The sequence below is a fragment of the Candoia aspera genome, chromosome 2 (assembly GCF_035149785.1).
Source record: "Candoia aspera isolate rCanAsp1 chromosome 2, rCanAsp1.hap2, whole genome shotgun sequence".
Taxonomy (NCBI): domain Eukaryota; kingdom Metazoa; phylum Chordata; class Lepidosauria; order Squamata; family Boidae; genus Candoia; species Candoia aspera.
The window spans coordinates 19,742,014-19,769,454 of NC_086154.1; the positions used below are offsets into that span (position 1 = coordinate 19,742,014).

Consider the following 27,441-nt stretch of genomic DNA (forward strand, 5'->3'; position numbering starts at 1 on the left):
ATTTGCAGAATTACTGCTTTTGTGGGCACAGCCAGTCACAAAACACCCAGAAAAGCAAAATAATGATAAATAACTTACCCAAGAATCTGAATATAAGTCAGATAGATACTTCAAAACACACAACTATTCCTTTGATTCCACAATTTTCTGCTTGTCAGAAATCATTTTCTTAGTGGAGCAAACTCTTATGGGTAAAAGAGAACTAATGCCCAAAATAATAATTTTGAAATAAGATAGATCATAAGGTCAAAAGTAAACACAATTAGCAGGAAACTTGGTGGTGCAAGTACAGGCATCTGTTGGTGCAGCAATGCCTGAAGGCATCATCATGCCTACTCCAGTTAAAGGTGATTTCAATTCTCTGTTATTAGCTCTGTTTTCTAGTGGATCGTGTATGTGATAGAATCTGTGACCCATCAGACCTGTTGATATATTTCAGTTAAAATGTTCTGCCCTACTCATTTCTGCATCTGATTGTGCCTTGTGGTTTTCTCCCTACGTCCCCAGATTGAGGGTCAAGGGAGGGAATCGGTTTGCATGGAAATGCAGCAGCCTGCGGCCCCTCCAGATGCCTTGCCCAGTCAGCTCGGGCCCTCTTCAGAGAAGAGAATCCCTCAGCCGGCCAGTTCCGATGAAGCTTCTCAGGGGCTAGACCCTGAATCCGCCTTCAGGGCGGGCCCCCCCTCCTCTCTGCAACCCAGAGATCCTGAGACAAGAGGCTGGTCCAAGGACAGAGACACTTTACAGGCTGTTAGTATTGGTGAGTAAAATGTGAGATGTTGCATTTTTGTGTGGGTACACTGTGATTGCCCAATCCTTTGTTTAAGCCGAGTTAGTGGTTTAAATGGGTGTCAGGTCTGTGCCCAGGCAACTAGATAGACATGCATTCTGAAAAACAGGAGTAATTGCTAGCCCTTAAAATGAAAGAGCTGTAAGTCAGTTATAAAACACCTGTTTTGTGTACTAAAAATCTCAGATTCCACTACTGACAGATTTCATCAGTAGCAAGAAAGTTGCCTTTCTGAAACTCTGTTCTCCTACGTTGGCTGTGTTCACGCATGGTGCTAAGATATAAATGTGATGCGTTTAAGTTTAGCTTAGGTTACGTGAATCCAGGTAATTGTGGCTTATTTGACAAACTGGGGAAATAAACTGTGGCTTGGTACAGTGTGTAAAGCCTGTTACATTAAACCACTTCCTGTGCTCCTAAACTTTGCCTTGAAAATATTTGAGCAGCCAACTGAGAAAGAGAGAGGCTTTCCGTCGTTACAGAGATGCTGTGTGTTGGAGGAGGAGATAGTTCATGTCATGATGGGCCAAGAGTGTAACGTGGTACAAGGTTGATAGTGCCGAATGCAGTTGCAGGAGCTGTGGTAGAACTGGGGCTAAGCCAAGATCATCAAAAAATTTCAGCCATTTTTAAAAAACTGATTTTTAAATCATTGGTTTTATATTAATTTGGGGAGTTGGAGTTGCTTTGTGGGGGGGTCTAGTGGATACTTCAGCATCTACAGGTGCTGTGTTGCCAACCTTTGGACTTAATAATTGTCTGTGCTGGACAGAGGGTAGACTTTGGTTCGGTGCTTTGTGTTTTTCTTGGGACGTGCTTGCCAGAATCATCTTACACAGTTTTGGCATAATTTATGCAGAATATAGCTCTCCTTGATGCAGATACTCCAGCCTATCTACTGGTTTACCCATTTCTTTCCTCTACAGCCTATCCCCAGAGACAACCACGTGTGTAAATTTGAATCGCAATACGATTTCTCTGGAAATTTCTCTGTAAGATAGTTCCATTGTCATTATTACTTTTTCTTTTTCTTCCTAGAACCGGAGTCCATTGTGAATCTGACATTTGTGAAGAATGACTCATATGAGAAAGGAAATGATTCTATGGTAGTGCATGTTTATGTGAAGGAGATTCACAAGGAGATGTCCAGTGTACACTTTCGGGAGCAAGATTTTACACTAATGTTCCAAACAAGGTATGGTGATTACTGATGGTAGACCTACTCCTCTCCTTACCATAGCCAGTAGTTAGTTGAAATTGTTACTGAGGAGGAAAGAATGCAAAATATGTATGTTCTAATGTGTACCTGAATTCATCTCACTTTTTGCAGTGATGTCAACTTTCTTCGACTTCATCCAGACTGTGGCGCTCATTCAGTATTCAGGTGGCAAGTGAAACTCAGGTATCAAAAGTTTTGAATTCTTTTTGCTTGATCAGTTGTTGTTTTCTTTTGCAAATATATTCTAGGGACCATCATAATATATTCTGGCTGATGCTGCATCGTAAGTGGTCCCTACCAGCTTCTCCATTCTATAGCACAAGCACTAGCCTTGGCTTGTCAGCCCAGCTGAGACGTACTAATTCATCCAAGCTTGATTTTTATTTTTGCATGGGCTGGGGAAAAACTCTCTCTCCTGACTCTTCAGGAAGCAATATCGCCAACCTACACTCAGTTGGTCAAAAATGTATTAATGCAGACTGCGCAGAGATCCCTAGCAGTCTGTCCCCGTGAAACAAGTGCTTCTCATCTTTGTAAAGGATCTAGCCCAACAATCTGGAGATCCTTTCTTCCATCAAGCAGAAGTTCTTTTTTTGTGTGTGTCTGATGTTCTCATTGCATCCCCTGTTGAATTGCCTTGCAGGAACCTTATAGAGCCAGATCAGTGTACATATAATTTCACTACTGCCCGGATTGACATTTGTTTGAAGAAACGACACAGCCAGCGCTGGGGGGGCCTGGAGGCTCCTGCCACACAAGGTCTGCACCTGGATTTTTTAAAACTCACCCTGTAGGGATTCCTTGTACATACTGACAGGAGGTGAGAGATAGCATTTAGGCTGAGGATATTAAGACCAGGAATCACTGAGGAGAAGAACTATATTGATTGTTTCCATTGTGTGGCCAGCTATAGATCAGGCCTGAAAAAGAACCTCGATACTTTGAAGTCTGCAGGGATTTTTCTTAGTTCAGTTTTAGAGCATGTTCTTCACCCCATCACTTTTGGCATGTGTTTAAATGTGGAAAGGGATTGGTTCTGTGGCACAGCAGTACTGGGATGAACAGCGTAATTACCCTTCATTCTTTGTGTTGCTAACCACAAGCCCACTTTTCCCCATTTTTAAGGTGCAGTGGGTGGTGCAAAGGTTGCCATGCCGACAGGCCCTACCCCTCTGGATAAAAGCCAACCTGGGAGCAACCAGCACCCTCTGTCCACTAAAGAAGAGGCACGAGCAGGTGAGAAGGAAAAGCCACGAGCAGAAGAGAGTGGCCTGGATAGCGTAGCAGCTCGGACCGTATCAGAGCACGTGCCTGTGAAGCAGGAGCCCCTCGTGCCCTCGGTGAGAACTCATGACCAGTGCGGGGGTTTCTTATTTCCCAGTTTTATTGGGGGAAGGATGGGAGGAAATAAAGGGGTCAGTTTATATGGTCTGCATCTTGCATAATGGTAAAACGGCTATTTGGAGTTATGAGTGAGACTCTACTGCAAAACCTTTTTTGTGGTGTTGGTAGAAGTGCCTTACTTTTGCGGGGTGGGGCAATGCCCCTTCCTTCCAGCCCATCTTCTGCTATGCATTCTGCGTGAAGGGCGGATTCCCTCTTCATAGAGCAGAACATTTCTTTCTTTTCCTTGCAAACTTGAGTTAAGCTGGAAAGCAGCAAGGGAGACAGGAGAAGCACAGGCTGGCAAGAAGGAGCAGTTGCCAAAGCCTTCTTAAACTCACTGTCTGCTCTTTCTGCCCCTTCTCTTCCCTAGTCCCTTCCTCTGAGCAACAGTTTACTACAGGTAGTCCTCAACTTACAACCAGAATTGGGACCAGAATTTCCGTCGCTTAGTGATGCAGTCATAAAGTGTGATATCACGTGACCTCATCGCTTAGCGACTGCAATCCCAGCTCTCCCCCTTGCCATCATTAAGTGAATTCCACCAGTCATTAGCTGAGGACCCACCCCAAACCAAGCCATTCCGGACTTGGTCCCTCCCAGCCCCAAGCCTCAGTAAGGTAAGGGAGTGCCTCCAACTCCCCCATCCGCCTGTCTCCCCACCATCTCTGCCCTTTTGGCTGCCGTGCACCCTGCCTTGCGGAGCAGCAAGCAGCCCCAGAACTGCATGGCTCTGGGGCTGCTTGCTATGCTGCGGCTTAGGGGCTTCTTGGTGCGCTGCGGCTCTGGGGCTGCAAGAAGCTCCTGAGCCACAGTGCAGCTTGAAGCTGCAGCTGCCCCCAGAAGCCTCAGCTGCCCCAGCTCGGCCAAGTAGCACAGTGCAAAGCCGCCGCGTCCTGGGAAGCCCCAACAGCATGGTGCAAAGCCCTAGCCGCCTCAGGAAGCCCCAGCCGCCCTCGCTGTCCTGCACGGCAAGACCCCCGCTGCCCCGCACTCTGCCCCCCCAGCTGACCTTTGCCGTCGTCTTGCTCCTGCTGCTGGCAAGGCATGCCTGCCCTGGACTTTCGCAAGGCAGCTGCTGGCCACATACGCCATCTTCCCCAGGTCTTGCGAGGAAACTGCTGTGTGCGACCTTGGGAAGAAAGCCTCATGCAGCCAGCAGCTGCCTCATGAAGGGCCAGGCTGGGCATGCTTGGTCAGCAGCAGGAGCAAGAAGATGGCATAGGGCAGCTAGGGCAGCAGGGGCTGGCGAGTCCAGGGGGCCAAAAGGGCATAGATGGGAGGAAATAGGTGGGTGGGGAGAGTTGAAGCACCCCTGCAGTTGTAAGTGCAGGTGGGCTGCCAAGCACTTGATTTTTGATCACATGACCACTGAGGCACTGCAACAGCCATAACTTTGGGGCCTGGTCATAAGTCCCTTCGTTCAGCGCCGCCATAACTTCAAATGGTCGCTGAACAAATGGTCATAAGTCGAGGACTAACTGTATAGAGAACAAGTGTATGCTTCTACTAAGGGGTTCTTTAGTTAGCCTTGCATTTGGGTTCTAGAGGCAGCGTGGTGACAGGCATCTCCTTGTTATCCCCAATTTCAGCACTTGGAGGGATGCAGCAGTTCCCTATGTATGCAGATACCATTCCTGTTGTATGTCAGTGACCAAAAACATGTGCGGAGTATTGTAACTGGAGTGAATTAGTTTTTCATGGGATGAGAGGGCTTATCCCATTGTGTTTGGGTGGAAGAGTGCTCTCTCCTGGGACAAAAGTATGATGTCGATGGAAGTCAGGAATACAAGGACTAGAAATGGTGAGCCAAAGAGGGAACCCGGCAAAAAACGGAACCCTGTTCGCGTGACTGCTAAAAGCCTCTTCCTTTCCAGCCTAAGCCAACCTGCATGGTCCCCCCAATGACCCACAGCCCAGTCAGCAGCGAAAGTGTGGAAGAGGAGGAGGATGAGGAGGACAAGAAGGTGTGTCTGCCGGGCTTTACAGGGCTGGTGAACCTGGGCAACACCTGCTTCATGAACAGTGTGATCCAGTCCCTCTCCAACACCCGAGAGTTGCGGGACTACTTTCATGGTGAGCTGCATCTCAGGTTAGGGAGGGAGAGGGGGGTGTCTGTATATATTCTGGTCAGTCTTCATCTTTTATCTTTCAGGATGGTGACCATGGGAAAGTGCCCCGATCCTCACCCTTTCTCTTGTATGTGCCTCCTAGATCGCTCCTTCGAGTCTGAAATTAATTACAGTAACCCGCTGGGAACTGGGGGGCGCCTGGCCATTGGCTTTGCCGTGCTGTTGCGGGCGCTCTGGAAAGGCACACACCACGCCTTCCAGCCTTCCAAGCTGAAGGTAAGGCCTGCTGGGCAGGCATATGCCAGTGGGGTGGGGTTCCCTAAATTCATTCATTTTGCCTCTCAAGGGGTTAGTTCCCAGCCTCCTGCCACATTCCGATGGGACCAAGAAGTTTTAAGCAGGGCTGGATACTTTGGGATAGGCTTGATTCTGAGACTAAATAACATCTGGGAGGAGGAACAGTTTTAAATCCCCTCCCACTTGTTTCATTCAGTTCTTTGCTTTCTCTTCTCCCCTGTCTGTCAGGGCTGTGCAGATGAGTCAAAGGGAGGGTTCAGGGAGGAAAGCATCTCCCAAAATCCGCTGTCCATGTACAGGTGGGGGAAGTGACTGGGCTGATCCCTTGAGAGGTTGCATCACCTTGAGGCTTCAGGCAGGGGGTTCAGAGGAGCACTTGGCTTACTTCCAAAATACCTCGCCTGTTTTTCACATGGCCCTCATAACAGTGAATTGTTACCCTGGGCGTCTTAAGAAGTGCTTTCCTGGGGCCACTTTTCACCACAAGAACCACCACCAGTTCATTGGATATAGCAGAGCTAAATATTCAGGGGTTTTTTTTTTGTGAGGACTGGACAGTTCAAAGAAAAGAGATGCATTAAGCATAGTAGAGGCTTGATGTCCACCTTTTCCTTATTTTTCATTCAAATACACAAATTGGGCCTTTGTGTGTGTGTGTGTGTTCTGCAGATGAATTTTGGTGTCATGATGCCAAAGGGGTGGGGAGGGAGTGGATTATAGGAACTGCTGTTGCCCATTTAATCTAAGGGCTACCCTAGTTGTTCCTGCCTTTCTTACCACTCCCTAAGTTCCCCTGAGTGCAGTCACACCTTCCATGGGACTTCTGGTTTGGCCATCTTGGGGGAGAGGAAGTGTGATCCTACTGGCAAATCCCATAGGAACCATTATGAACCCAATTCTTCCTGCAGGCAATTGTAGCCAGCAAGGCCAGCCAGTTTACAGGCTATGCCCAGCATGACGCCCAGGAGTTCATGGCTTTTTTGCTGGATGGACTCCACGAGGATCTGAACCGGATTCAGAACAAACCCTATACGGAAACGGTGGACTCAGATGGACGGCCAGATGAGGTGAACGCTTGCTTCATTATTACCGAGGGCGCTTAGAGGGAGCACAGAGGGGCCTGGGCTGGCAAGATAGTTTCTCATCCTGGCTCTTGCTATATTCACTGCTAGGTTGTTGCCGAAGAGGCCTGGCAGCGGCACAAAATGAGGAATGACTCTTTCATTGTGGACCTGTTCCAGGGCCAGTTCAAATCCAAGCTGGTGTGCCCTGTGTGCTCTAAGGTACAATTTTGTGGTTACTTGCCAGCTCTGAACACCCTGGAGTGTTATGTGGATGTGTTTCCACTAGTGGCTGTGGGATGAGTGGGGGTAGGCTTTGCTCAGGCAGTTAGTCATTGGTCTGATTTTATAACAATTCTGCATAATCTCAGCCTTCCTCTTCATTTCCCTGTCCCTTTGTCTGGCTGGCAAGGCCTCTGCTGTTAACGTTCTCATTGACGCTTTTGCTAGACTGTTTCCTGACTCTGAATAGTGAGTGTCCTTTAAGCCCAGAATTACTGTCTATGTGAAATTTGCCGGTGCTCCCAATGCACATTTTATTATGCCCAGTAAGGGCTTTCATTCCCAAGTTTTTTTTTACCGCAGGTATCCATCACCTTTGATCCCTTCCTGTATTTGCCAGTCCCCCTACCCCAGAAGCAGAAAGTGCTGACGGTGTACTACTTTGCAAAGGAACCCCACAACAAACCTGTTAAGGTAAGAAAAACATCCAAACCATACAGCATGAATAGCTTTTTCTCTTTTATCCTTCAGCTTGGGTTGGTGCTGATATCCAGGGTATCCTTTAGTTCTGAAATGTCCTGGGTTGTTTTTTCAACAGGACAGTCCAACTGAGAACTAGATTCAGTAGCAGTAGTTCTATAGGTTTAAACTAAATATGCCCCAGTGACATAGAAAGCATTGATGAGGTGGCAGGGGAATTAACAGTGAGGAAAAAGGGGCTTATTTGATACAGGGATCTTCCCCTCAGATCTGTTTCTGACACACCTAATTAAACACCTAACCTATTTAAATTGAGTCAGAAGTCAACATGAAAACATGTCCTTTTGACATGTCTCAATCTCTAGAGAATTGAGACACAAAATGGGAGTATCAATGACAGAAAAAATTCACATTTATGGTTAATATTACACTTGGAGGAAATTGGTACAAGATGTTATATCAATGGTGTATTACCCGGGTATTGATTGTGAAATTAGGTATTAAATAATCAAGTGGGATCGTTTTTTTCATATTTAGAGGCAACATTGTAAAGCACAACAATATTGGAAAACAATTTGTAATGGAAGGAAAGAAACACGTTTTAAAGATGGCTTTCTCCTTTCAGCCTATTATTTTCTTAAGAAATATTATTAAACTGTATGTTCCTACAAATGAAACTAGCTTTGAACATAGTATCAGGATTCTTTATGCTTCTTATTGGAAATTATGAACAAACTCTTCCAGAAATGAATAGCAAATTATGGTATGAGAGTATACATTGATGTCAAAACAAATTTCATATACAGAGTTTAATACATTGTAGAAACTATTTTTAGATTACAGTCTTATAAGCGGGTTAGTGTTACATCCAACGTTCGGGTTTTTCCTAACAAAATTTGAATACTCAGTTTTTTTAGTGCTTTGTTAAACTTGCCACATCTTCCAGATTAGGCAGAAATTATTGTAGCATTTTAATCTCACTTTGTAACTTGGTAATATTGGCCAGACTTGTTAATTATTGTTTAATAACCTACTTTCTATTTTGCCTTTAGTACTGACTTAAACCAAATTGACATATTTTAATATGCAGCTATAAACTATTGTTTATTTTTAAATTTTACCCCAAATTTTATGATGTTTGTGAATCTTCCTATGTTCTTTTCTTTTCCCCCCTTTTTATTCTCTTTTATCTTTTCTTTGATTAGGTTTTGTAAAATTAATAAATTACAATAAAAAGAAAAGAATTGAGGAAGAGGTTTCAAGGTTTAGGGGAAATAACAAACAGGCAGGCGTGTTGTATGAACACAGCTACCGCAAAAGCAGTCACTATACTAGTTACGGGGAAAGAGAAGCACTTGTGTGCTCAGCCAAGTAGCTGGAGAATTAACATGAGCTCTTACTGCAAAGAGACAGTCTCAAAGCATAACGCAACAGCAGTTCTGGGGAGGAATGTGTTGGCGAAGAGGAAGTTCGGCAGAAGTCTGCCATTGACACCATGATTGTGGCCACGGTAGCTAGTGAAGTGTCACAAGAATGGAAAACTGAATTCCCATCGACCAGCCACTGTCAGTGATAGGAGATGAAAAAAGAAGGTAGGTGTGCAGGCAAGAAGAGAGAAAGAAGGAACAGGGTCATCAGAAAGGCTAAAACCCAGCTCTGTCTTCCCAGGTTCTTCTCGTATCGTGTCTCCTTCCTTCTGTGCTGTATCCCCGTAAGTCATTTTAATAGCATAGGGAGCAAGAAGGAGCTGTGTCATGCTATAACGTCCACCCACCTTTGCCATCAGTAGGCTTGGATTACTGTAATGGCATTTCATACAAAATGATTCCTTCATATGAAATACCATTTCATTCCACTTCCTTGGAGTGGTAGCTGTCAGAAGTGAATCAGATGGCAGTGGAGAAGCAGAATTAAGGTCACGCTGTTAGAAATTTACCACTTTGAAAAAGAAAGTATGGGCAGTGGAATTAGGGAAATCACTGGCATGGCTGTACATACCGATATGCCTAACATATGCTCTCTCCCAATAGTTCTTGGTGAGCATCAGCAAGGAGAATTCCACTGCCATGGAAGTGCTAGACTCTGTATCCCATAGTGTGCGAGTGAATCCTGGGAACCTGCGCTTGGTTGAGGTGCGTATTTACAGTGTTGATGGCAGGCTGCTCTTCAATAAGGCTGTTGGGGCTGAGTGGAGCCAGACTTGCTATTTGCTCTTCTGTGCTTTTCTCATTGCAAAGATGTAGAGACAGCCTAGCAACATCAGGCGGATTGGGCTGTGGATGAATTGAGCCTTCCCGGTATTGAGAGAGCCTCCAGGATTTTTACTTGCTGTGGATGCCATGCTCTTTTCACAGCACATGTCCCAGTTGATCTCAGTTGATGATGACAGACCAGGTACTCAAAAGCCATTAAGTATACATGAGATCTAGTAATCTGGCTGGCAAGCAGTATCTAGAATTCAAATGTCCCGTAAGCTGCCTCACTGGATTCTGTAACCTGCTGCCTCCACCTGTTATTAAGGTGTTCTGTAGCTTGTGACTAGGACTCAAATGCACAGGCCTTTCTTAACTTTCAAAGACGACATGAAATTACACAGCATATGTTGCCCTGATCAAATCATAGTTTACCCAGTTGCTTACCTTTGATTGGAATCAGTTTATAAGACAAAGTCCTCAAATAAGAGTAGGCTGCATTTCCCTTGCAGGTTTTATAACTAAAACCTGTTGGCTTTTCTCATTCTTCTAACTAAAACCTGTTGGCTTTTCTCATTCTTCTATCATGCTTGCAAGTTTGGACATGGATGTATTTATATGGTATATACAATGAATTTCAAAAATCCTGGATGTAGTTGCATGGATCTGCGTACAGTCATCATTTAAAAATGGGGAAAAGAGAATAAAAACTTGGAAGTATCCATATATGATCTTAAGGAAAAACACATTTTTAAAATGTCAAAGATGGATATCCCAGATAACTGTTCTTAAGACAAGGATTGAACCAGAGTTACCTCCCTGTTCCCTTTACAAAACAGCAAGCGGACTCTACTTAACCACATCTACTGGTTTTTCTCCTCTTCCTAACCCAGTGAGCAGTACTGTTCACAGCCATCATGAACCACCTCACAAACACAATGTTGCATATTAATGCTGAAGTGATCCCCTTAGTGAAACAGTACAAGAGGGGGAGCTATCAGCCTGAGGGGGGAACTTACATTAAATAGAAGTCCAAAAAAATCTTCAGGGTTCAAAAACAGGGTAGGTAATACATTGTGGAAGGCACATCAGGTGATGGTCTCAGGCCTCTGGGGACAAAGGTGCTTGCAGCAAAATGGGAATCTCAGCCAGCATGGGCCTTCTCAGCAGTGTTTCCTTTGAGCACCAGTTTATTGGAAGGAAGAGCAAGGCCCCTGGCAGGCATCTGTATAACCCTGATGAGTATATGTTCAACCACAGGCTTGGCATTGCTAGCCAGCCTCCAACTGACTTAGGACTTTCCACGCTCAGCATGTACAGCATGGTGACCACTCAAGGGAAAAGAAAGAGAAGACAGAGGGTGGAGGTGGAGAGTAACATCCAGGAAAGGGGGCAGGTGGAATTCTGAGCAGGAGCCCACCCCATTGCAGTGTGAGCTATGTGAGATATTGGGTGAGACTGGCAGAGTCTTTAGCTCAGCCTTCTATCTGAAAACAGCCAGTTAAGAGGCTCCCAAGCAGATCAGATGTTTATTTTCTGTTTAGAGCATTCAGAAGTACATTGTATTTGAGGCTTTTCTTTACGATAGTAGCTGTTACACTTTCCCTTTTAAGTGGTCCTGTGTGTTGCCATCTATGGCATTACCCACACAGCTTCTTGTGATAACCAGATGTTCAGGCAAACTGTTTTGTGAAAAGGGGAGGGCAGGATACTCCCAAAGGTATGACTTCAATTCTCTTCTCTTTGATCAGGTGATCAAGAACCGTTTCCACCGTACATTCCTGCCTTCCCAGTCGTTGGACGCCATCTCGCCCACAGATCTTCTACTGTGCTTTGAGGTGCTCTCTCCAGAGCTGGCTAAGGAGCGGGTGGTGGAGCTGCAGGTTCAACAGGTGAGTGGCCTCAATAGACTGTAAGTTAGAAAGCATGGGAGATTGCACCTTTTGAATCAACAAAAAAACGAACTCTTTCTTTCTAGTGCATAGTTGGGTTGAAATCATTGCAGATCCCCTTCTTCTCCCTGGGGGAAACCTGTACATGTAGTCCTTGAGTTATGACTGGAATTGGGTCTGGGATTGCCATTGCGAAGTGGCGTGGTCATAAAGTGCAATGTCACGTTAGCATCCAGGCAGTCCTGGTTGTCGTGGTAACCCAAGACATGGGGGACAGAGGGAGCTTCAGGTGAGGAGTGCAGGTGTGCCGCAGGGGGATGGGGGAGGCCCAGTGCAGGCCAGGGAAAGAGGGCGCGGGGTGCGCACAAGCGCAGGGAGGCCAGGGAAAGAGGGTGCTGGTGGGCACGGACGTGTGTCAGGGAGGCATAGGAAGGTGGGTGTGGGGTGTGAGTGAAGGGGGGAAGTAGGGCATGGTGCGTGTGAGCGAAGAAAGTTGGGGACTTACCCAAGCAACTTGGCAACCTTCCCTGCTGGCTTCCCCATTGACTTTGCTTGTGGGGAGGCAGCAGGGAAGGTCACAAATGGCGATCATGTGACCGTGGGACGCTGCAACTGGTCATAAGCGTGAGCTGGTTGCCAAGTGCCCAAATTTTGTTCACGTGACCACAGGGGTGCTGCAACAGCTAGAACTTCAAGGAACGGTCATAAGTCCCTTCGTTCAGCACCATTGTAACTTCAAACGGTTGCTGAACGGATGGTCATAACTCGCGGACTACCTGTATTTCCATCTACGAGCACCACTCCTGTTGGCTCATCAAGCGGGTGATCTTTTCTTAGCGCCCTCAGGTGCCCAGCATTCCCATCACCAAATGTGCTGCCTGTCAGAAGAAGCAGCAGTCGGAGGAGGAGAAGCTGAAGCGCTGCACTCGGTGCTATCGGGTTGGCTACTGCAATGTGTGAGTTGCCCTCTTCCCCTCAAAGCCAGAGTCTGCTTTTCTCTTCTTGACTGCGAGGGGCTGGGAAGAGATTCTGCCGTTCCCTCATGGGAGTCTTTCTGTGTCTTTGTTTCCAGAGCATGTCAGAGAACGCACTGGTCCGACCACAAAACCTTGTGCCGCCCTGAGAACATTGGCTTCCCCTTTCTTATCAGCGTCCCCGAGTCACGCCTCACCTATGCACGATTAGCTCAACTTTTGGAAGGCTATGCAAGGTAAAAAACCTGCATGCCGGCAGTCCTCTTGGGCACTGGTGACCGTCTGGCTCACCTGTAGGCTTGGGCTGGGCTGGGCTCATTTCCTTTGCAGGACTAGCTGCTTTGAGGGGAGGGGGGGAGAGATGGAGATGTTCTGCATTCTGATCAGCTGCTCTGCTCCTGCTCAGGTACTCAGTCAGTGTGTTCCAACCACCTTTCCAGGTGGGCAGGATGCCATCCGAGCAAGGCCCGCCTCCTCAGTCTTCGGAGAAACAGGAACCTCCTGTCCGGAGCAGCAGTGCTACAGCTGGGTCTGCCGCTGCCGCCGAAATCACCGCCATGGAATCAGGGGATGGCGCAAGGGCCCCACGCCTCCTGCAGGAGACCCAGGCCTGCCTCTCGGCCCCTGAGCTGCAGCCTGAATTAGGGGATGCCAGCATGGTCAGAAGCAAGGTCCCCACAGGGAGAAGCTCAGGCCTAAACTCAGATTCAGGCTCCTCTGAGCCTTCTACAGAGTCACAGCTTGAGAGCTGCGTGGAGCAGGAGTTGCCGTACGAGAGAGTCCCCAGGCCAGAAGGTGAGCAACCCAGACTTCCCAGCTGTCCTTTGTTTGGAATTTGCCTTCCAAGAGGATCCTCACGATTTTTCAGTGCAGCCGCGGTCCAGCATTGCTTTGTAGTCCTCCTCCGTGTACCTCTGCTGAGGTAGCAAGGGATAAGCATAGATGCAACTCCTACCTGCTCTCTCAGGGAACAAAATGTGGAAGCAATATTCTCAGCCGTTTGTGCCGTTGCACTTTGATTCTCCCGTCGTCTTTTGGAGTGTGAAGTGGAAGGTTGGGATTGGGATAACAGTTTGTTCCGTGTCCACTATAGGGAGCTGGGCACAGCTGAGTGGCAGAGCTCAGAATGAATGACAAGGAATAATGATTTGGACGTGGAGGAACACTTTTGTGTGGCTCCTCGTAGCTGAGGCGTGCTGTACAATATCTGCTGCCCCAGCTGTTTTCTTTTTGTCTGCTTCTCAGGCTGCAGGAAGGGGGTGTGAGTTCTGAGCAGGGAAAAGAGGCTGGCCAGCTGTGCTATGTCACTGACCCCCTCTCTCTCTCTCCTCCCTACAGCTGCCATTCCTGGTTACCAGCATCCAGCTGCTGGGCTAAGTTCCCAAGTTACTCAGTTTTACATCAATAAGATTGATGCAGCCAGCAAGGAGCAGAAGCTAGAGGATAAAGGTGAGAGTTCAAATTAAAAGAACTTAAGACAGTGACAACTTGGACTGCTGACGTGTTTGACTGAGACATGTCAGGCAGCCACGCAGATTCAGGAAGAGATTGCTGTCAGCTAGATCTGGTCTCTTGAGCCAAGGGAAGGTGCCACTGAGCCACTGGAAAGTGATGGGGTGGGGTGGGTGCTCCCTCACACATGGGACTTCATGGCTCCCGTGCTGGCTGTTACGAAGCTCTACACCAAAGATGTGGAGTATGTGGTTTGTGCAAGTCAGCATATATACTTCTGTATTGTACGGGGAGTTACAGTGTAATACAAGGTTTTGAAAAAATACAAGGTTTTGGCTGCTGGAAATTCTGCTCATGTATCCTTGCTCTCACCCCACAATACTGGTGTTCATTGACGCTTAAGAAATTCAGCAAATACTGGCACCCTGAATATTCTGACTGGAAGAATGTTGACATGCATCTCCAATATCAGACATGCAATACACACCCCTCAAGATTCCTCAAACCAGCACAAGTTTTGGGCAGGAAAGCACAATATTGAGAGCCAGAATTTCCAACTTTCATCCCCCTCCTCCTCTTCCTGCATAATTAGCATTATTTTTTTGCTGCAAAGTTGCAGAAATAGACAATGGATCGTGATGTATCCCTTTTGCTGCATTTTTAGATATCTGTCCTGCTCCCCCCTCAGTGGCATAATATCTACCCCATCCATTATCCTGGAGAGCCAGTGTGTAGCCTAGCAGCATGTTAAGGCTTGTAAGTTGTTCCTATTCACAGGGTGCTGTTGAAAATATTCCATGTTGCCTTTCTCTGCTTTGTATAAGCAAGAAAAGGGGGAGTTGCCCCTGAGTTGTTATTTCGTGGGTGCTAGTTTAGGCCCAGCATGGAGGAGTGAGCAACACCACCTCTAACCTTTCCTGCTTTGTAGGAGATGCCCCCCTGGATCTGACAGAGGACTGTTCTCTGGCCCTGGTGTGGAAGAACAATGAAAGGATGAAGGAGTTTGTGTTGGTCGAGTCTAAGGAGTTGGAGTGTGTCGAGGATCCGGGCTCTGCCAGCGAAGCAGCCAGGGCAGGGCACTTCACCCTGGAACAGTGTCTCAACCTCTTCACCAAGCCAGAGGTGTTGGCCCCTGAGGAGGCCTGGTGAGGAAGAGATTTGTGGAATTTCTGTTTAGGCAGGTTCCAAAATTGATTGGTAACAAAGTAAATGTATCTAAATTCTGGTGTTCAAGGTTGTCTCCTGTCCCCTGTGCTGTTTAACATCAGTGTGAAACAGCTGGGTGTGGTTTTTCAGAGCTTTAATTAACCCTGATCAAAGCTCCAATTAACATCTAATTCCAAGGAAGCATGATGCATCCTTGAATGTTGCTTAAACTTGATCGTGGGCTGGATGAGGGAGAAGAAGTTGAAATTAAATCCAAGCAAGATGGAGGTGCAGCTGGTAATGAGAAAGTGGGACTCGGGTTTTAAGTGAAGTTTGTTTTGGATTGGGTTGCCCCCTCCCAGAAATTGCAGGTTTGCACTTTGAAAGTACTTCTTGACTCCCAGCCCTCACTGGATTTGCATATGATGCCTGGGATGAGAAACACATTTTTCCCAATTACAGCTGGTGCACCAATGTGACAGTTCCTGTGCTGGTTAGACTTAGTGATGGCTATCGACACCTTGGGTACATCCTGTCTTGACTACTGCAATGTACTGTCTATGGGGCTGCATCTGGGAATTGAATTGGGTGCAAAAGATGGTGTCTAGAGTTAACCATAGCTGTACTTAAGTGTTGGTGCTGATGTTTAAAATGTGGAATGACTTAGGGCCTGCCTCTTTGAGGCCCCTCCTCTCCAACTATCAATTTCCCAGGTTATTGAGGTCAGCAGGAGAGGCCCTTTGGAAGATCCCCACACTGTCAAAACCTGGACTATTTAGTACATGGGAAAGGATCTTCTCTTAGGTGGCCCCCAGCCTATGGGATGCACTTCCTTTTTTAAATTATTATTATTATAATTTTATTGAAAATTTTAAAAAGGAAGATAAAAACTAAAACAAACTAATATAAAGTAAGAAAGAAAAATGAAAAAGAAATCAAAGAGAAAACTAAAAGTGCAAGAAGGAAAGGAAAAGAAAAATAGAAAAGAAAGAAAAAAGGTACAAAGAAGTGGCTTCTGATCTTCTTTACAGCAGTTATAAGTACAATTATAAATTTATCTCTTTCTCTAAAGTTACATGACTCTCTTTCTATAATCTGTCCTGTCTAATCACCAAAGCCATAAATCATAAGTTCATTTTTTTCTGTTTTACACAAAAAGTCCATAAGGGTTTTCCAGTCAGCAATATAAACGTAGATATGTGTTTTCTCTAATCAAAGAAGTCAATTTGGCCACCTCAGCAAGTTCCCTCATCTTCACCGACCATTCCTTCATTCTAGGTATTGCCGAATCTTTCCATCTTTGTGCATACAATAACCTTGCTGCAGTTATCATATACAAAAACAAAGTTCCATAACCTTTTTCCAACTGTTTGTCCATCAGTGCCAAAAGAAAGACCTCTCGTCTCAATTGTATATTAATCTTTAAAATCCTCTGAATCAGTGTATGTATTTGAATCCAAAATTTTCTAGCTTTTTTACACATCCACCAATCTATGGGATGTGCTCCCCAAGGTGGTATGCTTAGCCCCCACTCTCCCAGCAGCTTTCTTTAGGAAAATGGCAAAAACTAACATCTTTTGTCAAGCATTTAGTTATTAGTTGATTTTGAATGCATTAATGTGCATTTTGCCTTGATTTTAATTGAATAGTTTTTAGTTTTATGTTTTCCAGTTTGCATTTGTAATTGCTGCAATTCTTCTTGGGTGTTGCATAGAGAGGCAAGATATGCTTTATTTATTTCACAGTATTTATAGCTCACCCGATTCATTTAATAAATCAGCAGACATTTGGACAAATAGGTTTTGTTATATTCTGAAATGTTTGGCATGCTTTATTTTATTAAAAAAAATCCCCGAAGCAGTTTATAAAGGATAAAGACATAAGTAATATAATACAATAAAACCTGGCACATTAATACCATATTCACATTCAGCAAAACTTACCAAAGGAAGAATAGCCTAATACAGTAAAATCAGATTAATCACAAAAGATATTATTAATTACCCAGCTCAAGACCAAATTGGGCAAAAGGATATTCAAAGCCTGACTGAAATAAATAAAATCCAAACTTAGCTCTCCACTGGAAAAGAGGCCATCCCTAAACAAGGCTCTGTCCTGCACCCTCACTAGCACTCTGGGAGGTCAGAAGGCCCTGTCAAATGCCTGTTTGCTGAAGCAGCGTGTCCCTTTGCTTCACAGTGCAGAATGCTTGAAAAGATCAGCACTTTGAGTTGACTGAGAGAAGGTCTGGCATGAAAGACACTTGAAGCTATTGCCACCATCTGCAGTCCCACAGAGAACAGCAGCTTGCTGCAGACTTAGGGCACGGGGGAGGGATTGCATGGTGGAGGGACGCATCCAAAACCAGTTGAGCAATCCCTCCTGCATTGCCCCTTTGTCTGCATTACATTTCTATGTGTTTTCCCACATCAAGGCCAAAATATTCTCAGGAGTCATGTCCTGAGAGCTCTATCTGCACACTGAGGACACCTTCGCCCAGACCTCCAGATGACATCCCCCAACAGATTCATATAGACATTAAGCAGCATAGAGGAATAAGGGGAACCTGTGGCATCCCCCAAACAATGAGGTGGAACTAACATCTTCCCACACCACCATCGAGCACATAGTCCAAGACAGCCATCATATGCTCTGCTTTCCATTCCCAGTCTAGCATGGGGATCCAGAAAGTTACTGTGCTTAATGCTACCCAAAGTTGCCAAAAGAATTGACAGGCTTATGATCTCTTTCCCTCAGGCATTGCTGGAGAGCATTAACAAGATGGAAAGCTCTGTTAAATAGTGTAATTATTGGGATTGTCACTCAGACATACCCAGCTGTCAAGTATAAATTACCTAGGCACATCATGTTCTTCACTAAATGATGGAGCATGGAAATCTTTGTTCAATTAAGAAGCTCGGATTTTGTCATCAGTTACTAAATTAGCATCTCATACTCAATTGTGCCTGCTGTGAACATCTTTGAATTTAGAAATTTTATTATTAGTGTTAGCATGCGGGACACAACTTCTGCCAACATGAGAGCTGCCTCAGGCTTTGTGTGACACGTCAAGGACTGCATTGCAGGGCCTGTTTTGGTCCAAGGGCTCAGAGTTTTAAGGGGTGGAATGGGTGCCCCTTAAGGACCTCTGAACCCCAGAATGCAAGAAAAGGGGCCACACTTTTGGCCCTTCCTACTCTTGGGATCCACCAAAGGGATATCCTAGCGGGCTACATGAGACCACCCCCAGCACACTTTTCACAGTATTAGGATTGGCTTATCTTCACCACTTAAAATATTTGCAAGATATAATATAAAATACAGAAGTCAGTATCAGTATAGTCCATTCTTACATTTATAAGAGTTAAGAATGAACCAGTTAACAGAAGCCAATAACAGACCTCTTGCATATACTGTAGAACCAAAGAAGCAAAGACTTTTCGACTCCCTAGCGCTAGGCATTTTTCTCTTGAGGAGGATGTTCCGTAGGCCACTGTGCTGGTTTTCTTTAGTGAGAATACCAAAACACTTTAGCTTGGCATTAACAGCAGGAGTTACTGAGGGACCTTCTTTATCTTCCTACCTGCTCCCTTTTCCACAGGTACTGCCCAAAGTGTAAGCAGCACCGCGAGGCATCCAAGCAGCTGATGTTATGGCGCCTGCCCAACATCCTTATCATACAGCTCAAGCGCTTTTCCTTCCGCAGCTTTATTTGGAGAGACAAGATCAATGACATGGTGGATTTCCCAGTCAGGTGAGGTTATGGCAAGGTGTGTCGCTTTGCTAATCTTTGTAATGCCATGGAGACCCAAGCAGTTCTTTGGATAGGATCTTTCTGAGTAGCAAAGGATGGGTTACACTGCTTGGGCCTTGTCATACATTCAACCAACCTAGCACATGAGCAGATGACTCAGACTTTTGGTGAACCCATTCCCCTTGGTTCTATGCCTTTGGTCTTTCTGGCCTTGGAGGTTGGGTGCTGTACAATACCATTTGGAAGGCTGAGTAAATGTGGAAAGAGACTCCTAAGGATGTGTGGTATCTTAAAGAGGATCTGTCTGCATCTGGCCCACAGAGACCTTGCTTCTCTTCCTGAAGGCCATCTGTACAGGAGGAAGGAGAGAGCAATCACCTCTTACCTTCCTTTGTATGGAGAAAGGTGCTGTTTCCTCCGTGAGGAGGGAGGAAAGGAGAGAACAGAGGAAGAGTAACAAGAAGGCAGGGCCTTCCCATAGTCTGCCTCTCAGGTAATATGGCCACTGAAGCCAAGGAAAATCTGAACTTTGGAGCTGAATTCAACTGCTCGCTGCTGCTCTGCTTCAACATGTGGATGGGATGGTGAGGTGTACAGTATATCAAAACTCCTCCTCTTCCAGGACTGGGATAGGTTGACTGTCTTCAGTAACCATTTATTTGATGAAAGTAGGTTCACTGTGAAAACAGTTGAACTCACCACATAAACATTCTTTGTACTTGCAGCAGCCATTTCTCTACTGTTCTGAAATCTCTCCACTTTGAAATGAATGAGATGAGTTCATGTTTCCGATCACCAGCATCTGCTTGATTTTTCTCCCTCCAGGAATTAAACAGGGAGGTTTTGTAGTCCATTTCATAAAGCAAGCTGCCTCAGAAATCATGTTGGTCACTCCAAGGCTTCCCAGATATGAGCATGATTTTGGGAGTACACAAAACAGTCAAACAGCAAAAAAACACATATTTATCTTCGTACAGTGGAGACCTTCGGTGGGCTGTATATATAAACCATATACTGAGTAAGGCCATTGGATCTTCTAGCACACTAGTCTTTAGAGCAAGAACGTGCAACCCTTGCAAGTGAAGGGCCACCCCAAACTTTGCATAGCATGTTGAGAGGGAATATCATCATGTCCTATTTTTGGAAGGAGGGATGGTCAGCAGTTTTAAAGGGCAAAATAGGGTCCTGGCATCTGCAGGACATAAGGGATCTGTTTTGCTCTTAAACTCCTCCAACCCAAAAAAAAAAAGCAAAAAAGGGACCTACCCCACTTCGGGGGTACTCTGGGAGCCACGGAAGGGGTGCTGGCTAACTGAATGAGACCTCAGTAAAGTGATGAAACTGGAACTGTTCCAGTACTGTTGCTGGGAGTGATCCCTAAAGATAAAGTTACTCTGTTTAACAGGAATATGAGTTATTTTATACTATAGGGTTTTTTTAGTATATGTAAACTATCAGGAGCCTTTGTGGAGTCAGCAGGATAGAAATACTGTATTGTAATAAATACATGTTTATTGCACCCTACACCTTTTTTATCATCAGTTAACTGATCCTTTAAACAGAACATGCCGGGAACCAAACCCCAATCTAACGCCTAAAGCAGAGGCCTCTTGATTATAGGAATCCTCACTTTTGTTAATGGGGTAGGATTTTTTCTGTCTCTTTCAGAGAGAGTAATCAGATTCTACAAGCGGAGACAGCCACTAAGAACGTTGGGCTCTGTTTCCCTCTTCTTTGCTCTGAAAACAAAAACCCTGTGTGCGTTTGGAATGGCGCAAAGACTCATCACCGTCATCTTTTTTCTTCTAAGACTTACTGTATGGATGATTATCAGACCATGCATGGTCGCATGATTGTTCAGGAAAGAAGATAACTGTGTTCAGCTCAGAGGGTTTTTTTTGTAGAGAACCCATTAACCACTGACAAAATAAGGGGATCTCCCCCTGAATTCAGTTCAGAATTTGGGCCCCTACCCCCTTCAGATTGATGTTCCTCAAATATGCCCACTCCTTCACAAGAGAGTAAATTCAAAGCGGAACATTTTTTTTCAGTCTAGCACTCCCAACATTCTTTTATATATGATCTGATGTCTGCCACTGAGAATCCCTTCCTTTATTCAGGCTTGTGTAATAGTATTGCCTGTATTGATCTGAGATTAAGTCCAGATAAACAGGCAATTAAGACTTCCTCAGTAAAGAGTGTCAGCTGGTAGACTGGGCTACCTCTAAGAAAAAAGAGATAGGAATGGAATTAGGCATGAAGTATGCAGCTATCTAACTTGCTCTATCTCTATCCTCAGGAGCTTGGACCTGAGCAAGTTCTGCATTGGCCAGAAAGATGAGCAGCAGTTGCCCATGTATGATCTATATGCAGTAATCAATCACTACGGGGGCATGATTGGTGGGCACTACACAGCCTATGCCCGGCTGCCTAGTGACAAGAACAGCCAACGTAGTGATGTGGGTGAGTAGGGGAAGGCTTTAGGTCCACTGACCTTCAACAGGTGAGCCAGGTAGTCCATATAGAAGAGGGATTTTCCTTTTCCTGCTAGAGATTTCATGGAAACATAGGATCAACCTCATATGTCTGCACACCCAGTTGAAGAAAAAAAACCTCCTTTTATGTCCCCAGCCCATAGGATTTTGTTGTGTTGTTCTACAAAAATTTTCCACAATGGATGCAGCTCACAGCAGATCTCCCTCCCTTCAGAATGCACAATGCAGACCTAGATTTTAGCTCAGTCCTTCCTCACAATCTGATGGATCTATCTGCAGAACTCAGTGCCATGTGTAAGTGGTGGTGGTGAGAGGGAGATCCTGACTGGCACCATAAATCTCTATGGCACCATTAGTTGCTCTCAACATGCCCAGTGAAAGAAACACCCCTAGGCATATTTGCTAATTCTACTCTGCTTGGAAGTATAATGCAAACAGAAAGGTTAATAGATCAGGCAACCTTGGAGATTAATTTAGAATGGCTTCAGTCCCAATTGAAGAGGTTCTCCGGCATCCATTGACAGTCCTTGGCTGTTTTCCAGAGGATGAACATTGAATTTTCAGTGTGCTCCTCTGGGAATGTTCTCGCTTAAAAAAAAATCTTCCTTGGCAGAGGATAGAAAGACTATAAGGAATAGTAGATAGTTTGTCTGGATTCAATGGATTCTGCCAATACCACATTATTCAGAGCTAGGCACGGCCAGAATTGAGACAAATGCTTGCTTGGAGTATTCAGCATAGTGCTGCTTCTGAAGCAGCACGTTCATAGATACTGTCCTCCATTATAGAAAGAAGGATTGCCTTTAAGTGTTGCTCAGCTTGCTCCATTCACTTGAAAAGAGGAAGAGGCTGCCCTCTGCCCTTATTGGAACAAGCTTGGTACAGTGATGGACCACTGAAGTAGCCAAGAACGGTCCAGCTCCAAAGCAATAGGGAATTATTGGACAGTAGTTCAGAATGGCTATTCTTTCTTCCTCTGCCTTCCCAGATCACATGCAGTAGAAGATCCTTCCACACTTTCGGATTAGGAAGATGGATGGTAGAAAGCTGGTTAATTATTGCATGTGCTTAGTAGGATACTGATACTGATTCCCCCCCCCCCAAAAAAGAGGATTGTGTTGGGAAAGGTCTAGACAGACTATTCCATATATAATTCGCTCAGGGTCTGGCATCTGGTTACGTAGCTTCCTTGCTCTTAGAGAAACAGGATAGAGTTCTAGCATCTTCTGGTTCGCAGAGAGGCTGGCAGAGTGGACCAGAGGAGGAGTTGTTGAGAGGTTATAACTGCCGTTCCCTGAGTCGCTACTATCACTCCCTTTTTCTGTTAACAGTGTTGTCCTCCTGTTGCTTTGGTATATCATAATCAGAAATAGTAGAATTTAGCATCATTATATATTTCTCCCTGCACTGAATGCATTTAAGATGAAGGAGTTCTTTTAGGGTCAGTGAGACTAGCATGCCTGTATAGCAGCTTCGCTGACCAGCACTCATTCGTCAAGGATGTCACCACTGACATGAAAGCAGTGCTCACGAATGCAGTTCTGATAGCAAGACAAAGCTGTGGTATCGAAATACGTAAGATGCAAATTAAATTTGAGTACACAGGCTAAAAGAGATGTATAACTTCCAAAGATTTGAGTTTGCAAAAGCAAAAGGGGCAGGGCTCTGCGCTGGGCAGCCTGTGCTTTGGAAGACTCCGTGCCTATCGCTCTCCTCCCTTCGTTCAGGTTGGCGGCTCTTTGACGACAGCACCGTTACGACAGTGGATGAAAGCCAGGTCGTGACCCGATACGCTTACGTGCTCTTCTACCGCCGACGGAATTCTCCTGTAGATAGACCCCCTCGAGGACCCCCTCGTCCCTCAGACCCTCGAGCTGACTTGGCCCCACCCTCAGAGGCAGCAGCCAGCCAGGTGAGAGCTTCCGTCAGTCCTCCTTGGAAGCCCAGACTGAACTCATTTTTTCGTTGCCGACTATTGAGGAAATATTGGCTGGCCTCTGCTTGCAGTTTTGGCCGTGGGAGTGAGGGGCTGTGGGTGCTGTTTGTCCCCTTACATACCCCAGTGAAATGCTGGAGAAAAACAAGCATACAAGATGCCAGGAAAAATACTGCAGAAGAGAAACACTTGTGAGTGTGTGTCTGTTGGGAGGAACAGATGCTTTCTTCTCAGGAGCCAGAAGGGTTACGCTGGCCCAGAACTGCAGAGTTGAGTGTAGAGTTGGCTAGGATGTAGTATCTTTTCTCTGTGGAATATGTACTTCAGGAGATAATAGTAAATCGTTGGGGGGGGCATGCAGAGCAACAGAAGAGTCAGGGGCCCCAAGCAGCCAGCAGAGTCCAAGTCAGAGGGCCTGCTGTAAGGCTGGATTTCTCACATGCTCAGGGCTGTAGTTAGGTGCCTCTCCCTTCTCTTTCTTCCTTATCCCCACCCCTTAATATGGTAGGACTGGGCTCCTCTCAAATTCTGTCAGCGATCTTGGCATAGTTAGGAATGAAGACTGCCAGACACAAGTGTGGCCATGGTTCCAGGCATGCCCTAGGATTCTGCTGCCATGTGCTATAGTGGCATCCAATCTGGGGTGGCTTCCTAGGTGGAAGGTTAAGCTGGGCTTCATCCAAGGTGCTCTGCAGGGTATGAGGACCAGCTGCATTATTCTAGCCCTTTCTGAACCTCCTGGACTTTGCTGAAGCTGGTGGTCCGTTTTAAACCTGGCATCTGCAACGATCTGCTAGGGCTTCTGGAAACCATATGCCTGTGGAGGAGAAGTAGGCACAGAAAGACCTGTTCAGAAGTTCTGCCAGGGGAAGGTCTTTATGCTTAAGCCAAGATTCCTTTTATGCCTGTGGTCACTGGCAGCTGGCCTTTGTGGTAAAATTGGCACCTTACATCAGCTCCGGCATTGTCCTTCCCAGAACAAGCTTTAAAATTTGAGAGCTAAGGAAGAAGTGGCCCCTGTCCACAGAACCCAGGGGACTGAGTAGGGAAGATGCTATGGATGCTTTGACTTTAAATCTCAGTAGAAAATCACTGTGATTGGCTGACTGCCCTGACTGGATCGTCCTGCACATGAAAACACTGCTTATCTTGTGACTAACTTCTCCTGTGCATCTGTTTAATTTTTTTAAAAAAGGGAAAGCACTATAGTTGCTTATCATCTCAGAATGGTCCTCGTGATTTTTCACTTACCAAAGTTGAACTATTGAGTAGACTTGTCATCCTTTAAAAAGGTCCTCACGTTCTCACCTGCACATGCTTGGATGTTACTGGCTTGTCTTCAGACCTTCATGTTCTCACCGCAAAAGCTCATCTGTGATTGGCTGTTCTCACTCAGTGTGACTGGTTGGTCAGCTGAATGACCTTCGTTCATACAAGAAAGCATGAACAGTGATTACTTGGTGCCAGTGTCTATTGAAAGGAATAAGTTTGCAGCCTGGGAAGACTCCCACCAAGCCAGCCAGCATGGATGCCTAACTCTGATAGCTGGGGCTTGTCCTCCGTCGTCATGTGGCTTGTGCTAATCACTCTGGCCCGGGGAGGTCCTTATATCTGAACATGGCCTACCGCTGGAATTGTCATCAGGCAGGGGAAACACAAGGGCTATTTCAGAGAATTGGCCGTGTGAAGGGCAGGCTGTCTGGGAGAGTCACATGCAAGTGAGATGGGCAGCTATATTAAATAAATAGATGGATGGTTGGTAGGTAGGTAGGTAGATAGATTAGATAGATAGATAGATAGATAGATAGATAGATAGATAGATAGATAGATAGATAGATAGGGCAACGCATGGGTGATGGAGGGGTTTGCCATTATGTTCTCCTCAAGTGCTGACGCAGGTTTCCACATCGCAGGCTTCTCTGCTCTGGCAGGAACTGGAGGCTGAAGAGGATGCTGCCAGAAGGCTGATGAGGAACCCTTGGAGGTCTTGCAGCCAAAGGACAAAGAAATTCAGCTCAGAGTGTCCTGATGAAGGCCATGTCCGATACTTTGTCCTGGGCACCATGGCGGCCATTGTGGCACTCTTCCTCAATGTCTTCTACCCGCTCATCTATCAGACCCGCTGGAGGTAGCGGCAGTAGCAGGTCACCTGGAGGGTGGCAGCCAGCTTACTGCAGCATTGTCCTCTGTGGCATCTTTGCAGCAAGGTGGCTAGGACGCTCCTTGCCAAGTAGCACAAGAAGGAGCCCTAATGTCAGTCTTCTCCCACGGTGAAGGCGTCAGGTCCAATGCCCATTCTCTCCAATTGATTGATTGCATGGATTCACAGTCACAAGAAGTCCTCATCTCAGCAGCTAGGGAGTTGGTATTTCTCTGGAATAAATCTTTCCTAGATAGCTCTTGAAAACTACATTGTGTGAATCAAGGGCTAGTAAATGACTGTAATTCAACAGAGTCTACAGATCTACAAATACTTTCTCCATAATAATGTGGAAGTAAGATTGACTTGACTGCCATCTGCCCTGACAGAATTCCTCTAATTTGGTTGACACCAACATCCCTAGAGGCTACTATTGCAAGACTGTTAATTTCCTCAGTTGGTCATTGGTCTTGTGTTTGAAGGAAGTCAAAGACATTTTTAATGACAATCTTTTCCTTTATTGGGGGAGGGAGAATGCATTGTTGACTTTTCCAAACATTGATGGGTTTGATTTCTTTACCATGATATAACCAGAGAGTTCAGCTTCCTCTTTTTTTTTAAAAAAAAAAAGCATCTTCTTAGATATTTATCTAGATATGAGGCTGCATTTGGATATGTGTGTAAAGGAAAACTGTTTTTTCATCCTTCTCCTCAAGCCAGGTCTTCATTATCTTGTCTCTTGCTCCTATACATATTTCTGTGCATGCATAAAGTAGAAGTAAAAGTAGGGAGTTACTGTTGTATGGCCCTATAGTATCTTACTCTGGCCCCACGGTCTGTGTTTCCTTGAATGGGTTGTAGAATCTCTCTTGTGCCTTCAGACTACCGGCTCTGTCATAAATAGCTTGATCTAGGGCCTTGGCTTTAGCCAGGAGTCAGAGTTGTCTTGAGAACTCATAAACCTAGAATGAGTATAATTCTTTGTTTCACCCTTTCACTATTTGTTTTTTATTAATATTATTCATATGCAATATAATTCCTAACATCTTTGCCCATTCTTCCTGGTAGTAGTTTCAGAGAAGCCTGTAGCTTCTTTGGGGAAGGAGGAAAGATTTCAGGTTAACTGTTCTCTGTGGCTGGTATTCTCACTGTTCTCAAGGAATGAGCAGTCACTAGCTGTAGTAGTGCCAACGAGCAGAACCCGGCCAGTAAGTAGATCTGGTGGAAGCCTTTCCATTATGGAGAAGGGAAGCCCCTAAACTGTTCTCCGCTGGCATGGTAAATGAAAAGTTAGCGTTGTGCGGTAGAAAAGCTTTCACTGTATTTATTTATTGTATTTAATAAAACCAAGCTATTTTAAACACTTGGTTGATTTTCTTTCTTTCACTGTGTGCTGGTTTTTGGTTCAGCAGTTCTCCCTTTGGTCCCATGCAGATTTTTGTATTGATCTCTAAGCTTGCATAAATATAGTTGCTGGTGCTGGTGCTAGTTAGAGGATGTGAAGGAATCAGCTGGGCTCCCTGCTGAACTGCAACAAAGCAGAGCTACAGAAATAATAAGGTGGAAGAGGGTTCAGTGCTAGGAGATACAGTCAGGACCAGAAATATTGGAACGAGGATACCTGTTTTGGCATTTGGCCTCTGTACACCACCACATTGAAGTTGAAAGGAAACACACCCAGATGGGAGCAAAGTCAGGACTTTCAGCTGTAATTCAAGGGGGTTGACAAAAGTGGGGCACTAACCATTCAGGAACTACAGCCAGCGGCATACACACCCCCCCATTGTTGGTGGCTCATAAGTAATGGAACAAACCAACATCATTACGAACATAAGGATACCTTTAATACCTGGATGAAAATCCTTTGCAGTCAATGACTGCCTGAAGTCTGGAACCCATGGACATGACCAAATGCTGAGTTTCCTCCCTCGAGATG

At 45.5% G+C, this 27,441-nt stretch overlaps 1 protein-coding gene across 6 annotated transcripts in view; it reads left to right on the top strand.

Moving 5' to 3' along the window:
* USP19 (ubiquitin specific peptidase 19) overlaps window positions 1-27,441 on the top strand; it is a 41,846-nt gene that overhangs the window by 10,889 nt on the left and 3,516 nt on the right. For 2 of the 6 annotated variants that reach the window (XM_063291455.1, XM_063291458.1), the window contains 21 exons: window positions 508-760; window positions 1,829-1,985; window positions 2,121-2,192; window positions 2,653-2,768; window positions 3,141-3,349; window positions 5,270-5,468; window positions 5,607-5,740; window positions 6,670-6,828; window positions 6,934-7,044; window positions 7,408-7,518; window positions 9,555-9,656; window positions 11,468-11,608; window positions 12,446-12,564; window positions 12,681-12,818; window positions 12,989-13,377; window positions 13,921-14,031; window positions 14,963-15,179; window positions 18,782-18,934; window positions 21,234-21,397; window positions 23,157-23,341; window positions 25,279-26,844. In XM_063291455.1, the coding sequence (XP_063147525.1) occupies window positions 508-760; window positions 1,829-1,985; window positions 2,121-2,192; window positions 2,653-2,768; window positions 3,141-3,349; window positions 5,270-5,468; window positions 5,607-5,740; window positions 6,670-6,828; window positions 6,934-7,044; window positions 7,408-7,518; window positions 9,555-9,656; window positions 11,468-11,608; window positions 12,446-12,564; window positions 12,681-12,818; window positions 12,989-13,377; window positions 13,921-14,031; window positions 14,963-15,179; window positions 18,782-18,934; window positions 21,234-21,397; window positions 23,157-23,341; window positions 25,279-25,497 (3,459 nt within the window). In that variant the 3' untranslated portion in view covers window positions 25,498-26,844. Of the gene's footprint in view, window positions 1-507; window positions 761-1,828; window positions 1,986-2,120; window positions 2,193-2,652; window positions 2,769-3,134; window positions 3,350-5,269; window positions 5,469-5,606; window positions 5,741-6,669; window positions 6,829-6,933; window positions 7,045-7,407; window positions 7,519-9,554; window positions 9,657-11,467; window positions 11,609-12,445; window positions 12,565-12,680; window positions 12,819-12,988; window positions 13,378-13,920; window positions 14,032-14,698; window positions 14,791-14,962; window positions 15,180-18,781; window positions 18,935-21,233; window positions 21,398-23,156; window positions 23,342-25,278; window positions 26,845-27,441 lie in introns of those variants that run through there. The other 4 variants (XM_063291454.1, XM_063291456.1, XM_063291457.1 and 1 more) reach the window with 3 other exon arrangements.